This window comes from Lissotriton vulgaris, chromosome 8 (genome assembly GCF_964263255.1).
Source record: "Lissotriton vulgaris chromosome 8, aLisVul1.2, whole genome shotgun sequence".
Lineage (NCBI taxonomy): Eukaryota > Metazoa > Chordata > Amphibia > Caudata > Salamandridae > Lissotriton > Lissotriton vulgaris.
The window spans coordinates 983,659,337-983,672,496 of record NC_141696.1 but is presented as its reverse complement, the minus strand read 5'-3'; the positions used below and the strand labels follow the sequence as shown (position 1 = coordinate 983,672,496).

Genomic DNA, 13,160 nt, shown 5'->3' with positions numbered 1-13,160 from the left:
CTAATCCCTTCTTGTGAATCCGAGAAAGTTTCTAGTGATCTCTGAGCTAGCTGGCACTCACAATTAAGTCTAATATATTCAATAGAGACCTTGTCGACCTAAGTCCTACGTCAAATCTATAGGCTATATTATTCCAATGAGCAGAGCCTATTGGGAATATAGGAACTACACTACACAGGGGTTGCCCGTGCCAATATCGACTTTCTTCATGGTAGTGGTAAGTAGGCAGTACACACAATTCCCACATGGGTAGTGGCCCACTGGTTTAGGTTGGCTCCACAGGGTCATTTGACTTTCAGTAGGTTCTTGATTAACTTTAGAGTAACTCTAAACTACTAGGAGCCTTAGGGGGAATATCTGGGTTTAAACAGGTCGCCCCCCACTCAATACCCTCTCAACAACAAAGGACCTGCCCCTAAATGATGTGGACTCAATGATCTCCCATGTATTTTTTATTATTACCCACTCAACAGAGGATATATATAAACCTTCCTGTCTCAGTGTGCTCAATATAGTCACTGGTTCGAAGCTAAAAACGTGTGTGTAACAATATTGTGGCAACCAACTACCCTCATTGTGCCTTTCTAAGAAGATGTAACCTTCGAAAAAAGGGGGAGGCGAGTTGGCAGAACCTCACGGGAGCAGCACCTGGGGAGGAATTAACAGACTGGTACTCGCCTGTGTCCTCACGTTATCATCAGCATCTGCAAACTTACAACATAAAGGAGACAACAAACGGCGCAGACAAAAAAACCTTATAAGTGCTCTGTGTAAGTGACCCAATGTGGATTGCCAAACTCTATTATCGAGATCTGGTCCCCTCTATCAAACTAAGTTTTAGCCAATGATGAAGCATGATACCAGGCGGGGTGTGAGGCCAGTCCGTAACTTTTTATGAGATGCCCCCATTGGCAATGCATCTTCCCCTAACTCTGTAGATACCTTTAGGACCACAATCTAGGGGCAGTCTTCTTTTGTGGATTTATGATATAGTTGTCCCATTCATCATTGCTTCTGTCAAGTCATTGTGGGGGTCACCTTCTTCCAAATCTGAACATACACAATCTGATGTGTCTTCATTGCTTATATCCTTAGGCATTGGTGGGACCAGTGTTTGATTGACCGCTCTGAGTTATGTCCAAACAAGGTGATGGAGATGGAGGTGGCATATGTGGAAGCAGAAAGAGTACCAATGATTGGGTCGAAGGCAGGGTGCGCATAGGTTGCCCTGCAGGCTGTTGAGAAAGCAATCTTTGAAAGGTTTCCATCATCTGCTGCAAAGGTAACAAAAGAACGCACCTGCATGACCTCTGGTTCCTTACAGTAACAATAAGGTCCATAAGATTGAAGAGAGCTTTTATGTACTAATGTCTGTGGCTGATACTGATACTCCTAGTAAACGTACTCTTCATTTAAGGCATCTTCGTCAAACTAAGGGAAGTAACACAAAACCAACTCTATAAGATACTAGGCTGCCTCGGAGGCTTACTGCTTGCTGAGATCTGCCTCCATTGTAAGAGTCCAGTATCTGGGTTTTGCTAGGTTTGATGTTACAGTTGTGGTTGAAAGGGTAATTGGTGTTGAAAAATCTGTCATCAACAGTATCGTTGACAGGGCTGCCGTCAACGAGGTAGTAGGTGTCTTTCCTGCGTGAGATGTCGACAGTGAAAGAGGGGCTGTCTTCATTGGAGGAATGAAACATATCCATGGTGTGGTTGTAGATGGAGTCTTCATTAACGATGGTCGTGCTGCTGAAAGTTGTAGTCGACGATGGCCTTGATGGGGTTGTAGTCGATGAACATGTCTTCATGGTCGTCAATGACCCTTGTCCTATAAGTGTTAATAGGAATGTCGTTGCCAACGTCAACAAAGGCAGTGGCTTCTTTTTTGTCTGCACTAGCATGACTGAGAGGTCATCATTAGGACTGAAGTTCAGTCAAGAGCTGGACTTTTTATGCAGTTTTATTCACAGGTTGGTGTTTGTCCTTTGAGCTTTTTTCCTGAGGGAACTTCAGTATTTTTCCTCTGATGATTTAGGTTGTATGATGAGCTTTGAAACCCCCATCTTTCCTTTATTGCTCTGCTTTTGTGGAAGTGCTTGGTGGAGGTACTTTTAACTGAATCATACCCATGAGAGCGGGCATCCCACTTAGAAGGAGGATATTTCTTTTCTACACTAAATATAGTGCTAAAGGTTTTACAAATGTCGCAGGGTGAAGCTTTGTGCACTGGATAAAACCAATACTTTGCTCATGTGGGGTCATCACTTCAACCATCAGTAGAGCAGGATTTGAAAAAAGATTTTTCCTTCTTTGTCAGTCATGACAGTTGTGACAGATGAGAGACCATCCATAGCCCAGATAATGGACCTTTCACAGAAAATTAGGGTAATACGTTAAGTACTCAAAGCCGAAGATAGGCCTGGTTCATCTCCAGAGTAGACCAGGAAGTAACTAGATACTATGCTTTTTTTAATACAGTTTTATGAAGCGCATACTAGGCCCTTGAGATTCAGAGCACTTTACACAAAACATGTAATCATTCAGATGGACAAAAGGATAAGGTTACTGAGAGGTTAAAGCTGGGCTCTTCTCTGGGACGCCCTCACACGCAACATGCGGTAGTAGTGCACAGAGGGAAGCTCGGTTTGCGGTCCACCTGAAGATTTTTTTTTATAATGATGGATTTAGTCTTGAGATGATTTTTAATGAGATGCCTACAGGTACCCACAGATATTTATGAACAAATTGAAAATAGGAAGAGCAAAGCATCAGAGGAATTAAAAATGAATGAGCCACTTTAAACTGGTCCAATTAAAGCTTTCAATTTTCATTCATTTTATAATCACATTTCTTTGTTCCACAAAGAGCAAACATTGCCAAACACTAAAATTACACCGTTTACATAGTTGGAATTAATCTCATCATATATGACAAAAATCCAGGGACTTACAATTGTAAATAAAAAGTATAAAGGTTCAATAAACTGACTCCAATATTATGAGCTAGTTACTGGTTTGTGATAATTCCCAGTTTGGATTTATGTGACACTAAACATTCTAGAATAATTAACATTCTAGGATACTTCTGCATAATAAAACTGAACACTGTTAATGTAGCAATGAAGCAACATATAACCTACCTTTCTACATTTGAAGCAGACATAGTAAGCATATCTGTTCATTGCATAACTGGCAGGGTCATTGTAAAACCGTACACCTGGTGTTGTAATGGCCTCACTTTTATGCAGTCCTTCATATTCCAACCTCATTAAAGCTTTCCGCCGAACATCTTCATAGAGATCTTTAATTGGATCCAACAAGTCCTTTAAAACTGTATGGTTTATTTTGTTCTAAAATAAAGAAAGAGCATGGTAGTATTTTATTCTCAAACATTAATAGCATTCAACTTTTCTGCTAATTCTGCAAGCTTTCACTATTCACATTTGCAATAGAGACCACAAAAATGAAGACATCAAAACAACATAATTGTGGCACTCATAGGAATTTGCTGAGTAGAACTCTAAGCCAGTACTACACTATTTACAACTGAATATAGAGGTCTCGCCCTGATGCTAGTGAAAATGGAACAAACAATACAACAGGTAGCAGCACCATCGCTACATCAAATACCAAGAATTATCATAAGGGATATTAAGTGCTTCTGTTCAAATACCAACTGGAAAAAACACAAAGTCAGAGCGAGTAAGAAAGGCATACATAGCAAGAGAGAATGAGATTTAATACCTCTCTGGAAACAACTTATCAGAATGCTATTTCTTTAGCAAAACTCTTTTTATTAAGTGATATTGTTTCAAATTGCCAGAACACAGGCAGTATTGGAATGATGTGCATTCTACAAAAAAAGTATATTCTACTTCCTGAACATTTACTTTTAACTGGAACCAATATATAGGAGGCTTCATACAGGGATGGGAATGCTGAGCCCCTGAAAGCTCTGGTTTAAATGCAAAAGTGTCTTACACATAATCATCTGGAACATCCCAATCACAATTGAATTTTATTCTTTAGTGGGTCAACCATTTCAGCTCTAGCTGTGTGTACTGTATAAACAATCATATGAATTGAAATGGTCGACGTTTGACATTAAGCCTGTAAATTTCACAATATATAACTGTATTTAAACAAACTGGCTACGAACACATGTATTGTCCTTTTGAAGGTTTGATCTAGGATTTCCAATATTTGGGTATGTGTATTACCATGAAATGAGAGGTATTAATTGAAAAGAATTTACAGGTCACTTTCAGGAGCTTTACTGAAGAAGTCTCCCATTGGAAAACACTTATACAACATAATTCACCCTGTAAATTTGTATACAGTATGCAAACAACTTGCTTTCTTTTTTTTTTTTGAAAACCTTTATTCAAAAAAGAAGGAGATACATGCGCATGCCCACAACCAACATGGCCGGCCGCAAAGACAATCAATGAAAACAGGAGAAACTGAAGCCAATCAGTATACAGGATATATCATGATAAACCAGATGCGGTTGTGGGGCTCGCTAACAGGATATGAGGTTTTCATTTTCAAATTTTAGAAAAAGAGTAGGGGCAGCAACAACAAGGATATCGCACCTCACAGGATAGGAGCACAAAGGAGACGATCGGGGCGTACCCCAATTACAGTCGGAGATAGGCCATAACTAAAGCGACTATGCAATCCGGGCAGCCACGGCGATAATACTGGACAGTAAGCCACATTACAATAATCCACATTTCTAAGAATCACCCCAGAGAGCCTACCCCCCAAGAACAGAAAAACAGAGGCTTGTCGAGAAGCCGAAAAAAGAAAAAGGAAAGGTGCAAGGCCAAGAGACAGCCAACCCTACGAAAGAGGAAAGAACCCTCCCAAAGCCGGAAAAGAGCGATAGGGACCATAGAACAAAACAAACTAAAATAACAAACCCCCCCCACACCCGCCACCCTGCACCCCTGTAATGGCTACGGCCTAACCCACTAACAGCGTGCCTGTCGCCCCGGAACTGCCCCACAGAAGGGAAATTATTTAAAAAGTATAAGAAGTGGAGGAGGAGAAATTCAAACAAGCCCCCGGACACCTGATGCCCCCCGTCGGCGGTGACCCCCCCATAGCACAATCATCATCAATGAAGCAAACAGTCAGCAGTATCATGGGGAGGACAGTCACCAGGAAACCCCCCCCCACCCCCGGCCCGGCAAGGTATTCGGTGTAGTCCCAGCAAAAATAAACGGTACAACCCCAGGGAAACAGAAGTCAACCCCGCAAGCCTCACAAGGAGTTCTATCGCCAAAGTCATAACAGTTGCAAACCAAGTAGGCGTCTCAGACGGTCCAAAGCAGTGGCGAGGAGCAAGAGAACCTCAAAGTCAAAGTCAGCCCTGACCAGTGCGAATCCGTTCCGGAGCACATCCCGACCAGGCCACATCCGACCAGAGGCAGTCAAAGCGTCCATGGCAGACCAAGGCAGTGAAAGTGGAACAAAGCCCGGTCTCAAGATGGCGGCGTCCGTTGTGCAGACGGGCCGGAACAAAGGAAAATGGCGATCCCCTTCGACGGGAACCTGAGACTCGACAATGAAGAGCAGGACATCCAGCGACAACACACCACCGGAGAGGAGACGTAGAGGGAAGACCATGTACTGTAGCAAATGAGGGAGAAGTGAGGCCAACTCTCAAAGGAGCAAAGTCGGGCTGCCGCTTGGGCCCCTGCAGATGGAGGGTCAAATCGCTCGTATGGATCACAGATTTCTGTACAGGCGTTGCAGCATCCGTGGCCGGTCGCGAGCAGACATTATCCAGTTTCGCCGCCAGGGACACACATGCTCCGGTGAATTGCGAGCGGAGCGCCCCAATCGCCGCCATTACAGATCTTAATGAATGTGCGCCATCCATCCCCTCCATCCCGGGGTCCAGAGGACGGAGGGGGACACAATCTCCGGCCCACATCACCGGGTTCTGGGCGCACATGTGGCGATCACAGCAACAAGGGCGCCCCGAACTGGCACACTCGGGACAGACACCGGCCGTGGGTGCAGCCCGTCAGCCCCCGGACCGGGAAACGAGGGTCGGGCACACAACCCACAGCCGCGGTACAGGAGGATCGCAGCACGTCACAGTGTCTCCTCTCCGGCACCATCCATAAACGAGGACAAGAGTCAAGAGCGGAAAGAATTGTTCAGACCTGGAAGACCGGCCACAATCGCGGTCCCAAAGCCGATGTTGATCAGGTCCCTCTCGGGTGTTTCAAAAATCGAGGTCCCGGCGGCAGCCCGGTAGTAGGCCAAAAATGGGACACAACATAACTCCGTCGCTGAATAAGGTAGGAAATCCGGGACAGCACCGTTGGCATCAGGCAACCTTCATACATCCAGGCACAGGGCGTGGGTAGAGGATAAACAACAGGATAGATGGGTCGCCAGCGGAGGTCGGCGGAGCCGGGAGCTTATGCGGCCATCTTGGTTCACGGCGTAGCTCCTCCCAACTACTCCCTTTTCAATACCCACAAATTACTTCAACAAACAGAATGAACACTTACACTCTCTCCTATAGAATGGTGGTATTGCAAGAAGGTATTTTGTTAAATTTATTCTGGGGAAGAATAGCATGGCCAGAAGTGAGGCACTATTATTGGGCCTCACAATTAATAGTAGAGCATCTCAACATGAGACCTCAGTTAAGGCAGACAGGTGTGCACTCTGCATAAGGGTTTACTGTAAAGTAAAATATGGAGAGTAGCTTGCAAATACTCTACTAAATTTCATCAAGACAATGGTTCAAGTCTGGAAAGTCCCAAATGCAAAAGTGGGCTAAGAGGGTCTGTTGACCCTTGAGACACAACTCTGGGATTCAGTCAAGTGAAAATGTTGCTTTAATCGGTTAAAAACATTTAAAACCATCAAAGCACAAAACAGTATTTCATTCAGGAATTATTCATAACTACGTGATTATATACAAACAAATGGCACCACTAAATACATTACAAAGTGACAATGCTATAGAATTGGCTACACAATGAATAAATAAAAATAAAAACAGTTTGTCACCCACAGGGTATTTCAAAATCCATCTAAATACTCATATCAGTATCAATTTTGCACTAAAAAATGTCCATACAAGAAGAGGCCTGGCATATGCGAATTAAGATAACAGTAACTTGTTTCGGCATCTGATAGCCCCTGTAATATAACTCACTACCCTGAAACAGACCACCACGGACCCAAGCATTTTGTAAATAGGTCCGGGCCGGTCTGGCTTGTTCAAAATTACAGCCCTTTAATATTGGGACAATAAATTTCTTACGATGGGATACATAAAACTTACAAAAAAAGATCATGTGAAGCATATCTTGCTCAGAACAGCTAACACATGGGCAAGGCCCCAAAGTACTACTTTTAGCAAAGCCTTTTGGAAAAGATTACAACCATGGAAGCATGTTGTGCTTAAACCTTAATAGCACAAAAAGATGAAACGGCTTGTTTATGTAAGTTAAGTACGGCTTGATGCCTTGCTCCGTACTCAGCATTACAAAACTTCTCACTGATGGTTTTACCAATTCCTCTCCTTCCCTCTGTAGCTTTAGTCTGTTCAGAAACTGGGACTTCGCAGCTTTTATGGCCGTTTTATTTAAGGCCCTAGGATTCGTAAACAGCTCAGGGCTACCCATTGAATCCATTCGAGTTTTAATATAACGGATCCAGGGAATAGCAAAGGCCTTGTCTAAGGACAAGCAATCTTGAATAATTAATTGATTTAAATTCAGAGCTTGTTGCGCCCATATTCTCAGCCACCCCAGTAACGGGGTATCGGCGATCTGATCTGAAATATAGCCAACACCTAAGTCTTCATGTACATTAAAAGTAGCTACAGTTTGAGGGAGCGACAACACTTTCCTTAAAAAGATGTTTTCTGTAATTTGTATCTCGCTCACGTCAGTGTAACCCCACACCTCACTCCCATATGACACCATAGGTACACACTTAGCATTGTAGATTTTCAAAAGGGCTGGGAGTGGCTTACAGCCCAGCCATTTAGCAAAACCTAGCAGGGCACCTGAGGCCCTCGCTAGTATGTTCTTTTTCCACGCACGTTGTGCGACCCATGACCTTCTGTCGTCAAAGACAATCCCCAAATACGGGAATGTAGGTACTTTAGAGAGCGCCTGCCCTTTACAGAAAAAAGATGCCTTCTTCGCCCGCTCTCCATCTACTGACATGGCATGTGATTTTACATCTAAGACTGCCCATTAGCAATCAGAGTTACCCAGGGAAACAGAGGGAGCATTGATATTTATAGAGGACTCTAAGGTTGTTATTGGCAAGAGTGTTTGACAAAGTGGATCTAAAGACAACCTTCTTTCAGCGAGTTCAATTTCTTTCGCCACAACAGTCTCTGCTTGTTTCAGGAATGCGTCCAAAGTCCCAAACCCCCCATCCCCCACACATACTTTAGATAAAGATTTGGCCATCTCAATATAAGAAGTCTCAGTTAATGAAAAAAGTCCCGTAAACCGAGTTACCAACAAATCAAGCCTATTGCAGAGTCAAAATAGCGTCTCACCCCTTGCTGAATAAGATGTCAGAGGGGGGGCCCAGCCTGTTCTCCTCTGGCCTCTGACGGCCACAGACAGTCCCGCCATTGTCCCGGGCTTCTCCTGGCGCGTCCCGCACGCGTCCTCGCGGGACCTGACACGGCTTTATGCGCCTCCTGGCGCGCTCGATGTAGGCGTGTGCGTTTACCCCAAGGGCTCCTGGGGGTTGTAGGACTCATTGGACCGGCGGAGCCAAGCCCGGCCGGTCGTTCCTGGTGCAGGGAGGCGGAGCCAAGCCCGGCTGCGAGGGGAGAAGTAAGTGCACAGCAAGCGTCAGCAAATATCCCCTAAGAAAGTGAATGTCAGCGTCTGAGGGATTCAGTCTAGATACAAGATCTACTTGTAATGTCAGGAGTTCAAAGATGTGATAATATCAGGATTTAAAAGTTAGGTGACAGGGAATTCGGGTGTAATTATACCACCTGGATCCCTGTGTGAGGAATTCTCTTTAACTTGCAATTCTTCAAATACCTAAACATACATATGCTCTTTTGGTATAAAGATTAAATAGGGGAAGACTAAATCAATAAATCAATCAGGGTATTTTAAAACGCGCTACTCACCTGTGAGGGTCTCAAGGCGTGGGGGGGAAGGGGGTTTGGAGGTAAGTAGCTCCGTTCAGTCGAAGAGCCAGGTCTTGAGTGTCTTCCTGATGATGTTCAGGGAGGAGGCTCTGATGTAAATCGGGAGCTCGTTCCAGGTCTTAGCCGCAATGTAGGATTAGGCTCTTCCACCTGTTCTGGCTTTGCGGGTGCGCTGGGTTTCGATGAGGTTGGCGGATTGGAGGTTTCTCCTGGGTATGTGGAAGGAGATTGGGGTCCATTGTTGTGGAGGCATTTGTAGGAGTGGTTATTTTGACTCTTCTCAATGGGGAGCTAGTGGAGGTTCCGCAGGTGTTGGGTGATGTGTTCATGTTGATGATGAGCCTGGCTGCGGTGTTCTGTTTGGTCTGGCGTTTGCAGAGCAGAGATTTGTTGATTCTGGCTGAGTGGGCGTTTCCGTAGTCCAGTCTGCTAGTTATGAGTGCGTGGGTGACGATCTTCCTTGATTCGGGGGGATCCATTTGAAGGCCTTTCGGAGGATGCAGAGGATTTTAAAACAGCTGGAGGCGATGGCGTTGACCTGTCGGGTCCTGGAGAGGGAGAAGTAGAGTACGATGCTGAGGTCTCGGGCGTGGTCCGTGGGGATGGGAGGGCTGCCGAGGGAGGCGGGCCACTAGGTGCTGTCCCATGCAGAGAGGGAGGGTCCGAGGACGAGGACCTCTGTCTTCTCCGAGTTGAGCTTCAGGCAGCTGTTGCTCATCCAGGATGCGAAGTCCTTCATTCCTTTCTTGAAGTTGAGTCTGGTGGTGGGGGGTCCTTGGTGAGTGAGAGGATGAGCTAGGTGCACAAGTTACTACTTGTGTAACGATATATCTGTAAGAGACATTAGTTAGTGATAGATTCCTTACCTTAGAATATCCCCAGGCGCCAGTCTGGATCTGGAAAGTTTTGCTTAGCAGTACCCCTGCGCGTCGGTAGGTGGCGTTGTGTGGCTCTGCATCCGTCGCTGGCGTCGTAAGCACCGAGATGACGTCACGGAGACTACTTAGGCGCCACACATGCGCGCAGACGTCAGTTCTGTACACGAATTTCCGCGCCGAAACGCAGAGCCATGCAAGAGACTGACCATTGGTGCATAAAACTAGGGCCTTATAAGGGGATAACCTTAACCCTAGTAATCAGCTCGCAGAACAGGGAGGATGGGTGGGGCGGTAAGGAATCTATCACTAACTAATGTCTCTTACAGCTATATCGTTACACAAGTAGTAACTTGTACATCTGAAAGAGACACGTTAGTGATAGATTCCTTACGTTAGAATACATACCCCAGCAGTACCAACCCCGGTGGTGGGTCTGCAGACGAGATTACACCAAAAAGTAATGGAGTACAGAGTGGCCAGAGAAACCATCTCTCCGGAACCGACTGTTAAGGCAGTAGTGCTTCGTAAACGTGTGCAGCGTGGCCCACGTAGCTGCCTGACAAATGTACTTCAAGGGAACACCGCTTCCCAAGGCAGTAGTGGCTGCCATTGCCCTGGTGGAATGGGCACGCAGCGCCAGAGGAGGCTCCTTCTTAGCCAAGGAGTAACGAGCTTTAATTCACAGTGTAGGAGAGTAGGGTCTGCAATCCTATGATCACCCCAGATTTTTGCTTTTTGCTTCACTGGTTTACGACTTTCCCTGGCTGTGGGCCTGCTAATCAGACCCACAGCCTAGCTGTTCTCTCACTAAATTGTAACATGTGTGCCTTAGGTGCATTTACCAATTGGTACTGGGCCACCTTATCAGTCCCTGTACCCAGGGCATAGGTGTACCCAGGGCCTACCAGGGGCTGCAGCATGTATTATGCCACCCCTGGCTGGCCATCTAAATCTGACACAACTGGCTGCACGACAGCTGGGGCAAGGTGGTGTAATCACCCTTTGCTTTAGATATAGTATACCTATATCTAACCCTAAAATGGACACATATATTCCTATCAGTCACTCCTATGGCAGGCCTTAACAATCCTGAAGGCAGAGTGCTTGGAATTATGTGAGATGGTGCTCTGGCATGAGCTGAGCCCGTCTGCAGCTTGCGGAACCAAGTCCTAATAGCTGTTCCATGATAACGCGTACCATATACTCTTAAGTGCATTATAATCCTCGCGGTTATTTGCCAACTCTGGTATCGCTTTATCAAAACATGTCGAGTAAGTTGTCATACGAATTGGAATACTACCCACTCGCCAATTCTGGCGACGGGGTTAGCATTCCACCCTTCTAGAGGGACACAACATGTATGTAACTGTGAACCCCGGTTAAAGTTAACTCGAGCCTCAGCATCACAAAATGGATGCTGCCACCACAGACACAAGTCTGACCCCCTGCAGCTGGGAGTCCTTCCAGCGAGGGGAGCTTGGACAAAGGGTTTCCTGTCAGGGGCGGTGCTAGCACCATCCCAGACAGGGTTTTGTGTATCCTAGGTAGGCAGGGCTGAATAGGAAGGTGACTGCAAGTAGCACCCCGGTGCTCACTGTGCATCTGCCGGTTTGAACCAGTTCCAGGGGCACACCAGCCCCTGAGCTGGGGAAAGTCCGGCATGGGAGAGGGGTGTAACCACTGCCCTTCCTGGTCCCACCCATGGGCAAGACCTAGTCCCGTACCAGCCCCTTTCTTTAGAATAAAGGTAGGAGCGGGGACCCTTCCAAATTAGATCATCTTTGAATCCTGAAACTACTTTCTACGAAAGGAACTCAAGACTTCTTCCTAAGATTTCTCCCTTGTGACTAAGGAGTAGTCACCCTGCAGCAGCAGGCACCACCTAACTATCTTGCGGTTTGCTGAAACGTCCTTCCTCCGGAACCAGACTACCCAGCTCGACGAGACCCGGACTCCCTGCCTTCGCTGACCTCAACCTGCCTCTACAGCACAGCTGAGAACCGTGGGTGCGACAAGACCAGTGGACCCGGCGACTATCAGAACCAGCACGACCGCCGAGGGACCCTCGAGTGGTGCATTGGGGTAAGAGAAGCCCCAACCCCAAGCAGCACGAGCACCGAAGACCAGCCCCCCAGCATCCACCAGATCTGCGTGGGGCCCTTTTGCTTCTGTGTCGCTTGTCACGTTGTCCGGTCACTTGCCCGTTGGCTAGTGACCCTCCAGACGACGTCCTACGTTTGTTTCACCGCTGGTCTAGCTCCTCTAGACTGGCCCCAGTCTCCTCCGGAAGGGGACCTTCCTCGGACCCTCCTGGTCCACCCAAGACGCAATTTTGTGTCGCCACGTGGGCTTGCCGTAGCCAAGGCTTGTTGCCTCCTTCACCGGATCCAGCATCGCCAGCAGCAGACATCCAACGTGGGACAGCTCGCAGACCTCCAGCCTGGTCGACATCAGCACCCCTGGTCCGCGCAGCAGCAGAATCCAGTGTCACCTCTTCGCCTGGCTGAGTGACCTCGTCCGGTGCCATCCTGGTGCCCACCTAATCACTGGCTAGTGATTCAGAACTTGGTCCCCTCTGCTTACAGGTACTCTTCTTCAGCTGATCCAGTCCTTGGATCAGTCCGGAACATCTTCACTGGTCGCCTGCCAGCAACTTCCACTTCAGGCTCCTGGTTCGTCAACGAGGATTCCCGACAACACTTGAACCCTTTGCAGCTGCAGCCCCTGGGCTAGGTAAACCGAGTACCATGGTGCTCCAGCGTAGACCAACTCTCTAAGTGTCTAGATCCACTTTCGTTTTTGACCTACCTAGTCGGGTTCGCCCGAGAACACTAACTTTTGCATTTACTAGTATCCATAGACTTTGTCCCGCATTACGCGTGAGAGTTTCCACTCTGCACACGGCGTTCCTAGACCTCCTGCTTCTAATCTAAGGGTTCAACATTGTAGGCCTAGTGATTCCAAAGTCTCCTAGAGTAGTACTTTCCTGCTAGTAATTTCGCATTCCACTTTTGTAGTATATGGTTTTCCGTGCCCCTCGGGCATTTGCGTAAATTGTGCGACTTTCAGTATTTCTTTAAGAGCTTTGTATTGTGCTTAGCGCCCTGTCCTC

General features: G+C 46.7%; 1 protein-coding gene across 12 annotated transcripts in view; it reads right to left on the bottom strand.

Moving 5' to 3' along the window:
• Positions 1 to 13,160, bottom strand: part of MYCBP2 (MYC binding protein 2) — a 2,065,574-nt gene that overhangs the window by 126,499 nt on the left and 1,925,915 nt on the right. For all 12 annotated transcript variants that reach the window (XM_086934832.1, XM_086934837.1, XM_086934835.1 and 9 more), the window contains one exon: positions 3,142 to 3,351. In XM_086934832.1, the coding sequence (XP_086790958.1) occupies positions 3,142 to 3,351 (210 nt within the window). The remainder of the gene's footprint in view (positions 1 to 3,141; positions 3,352 to 13,160) is intronic.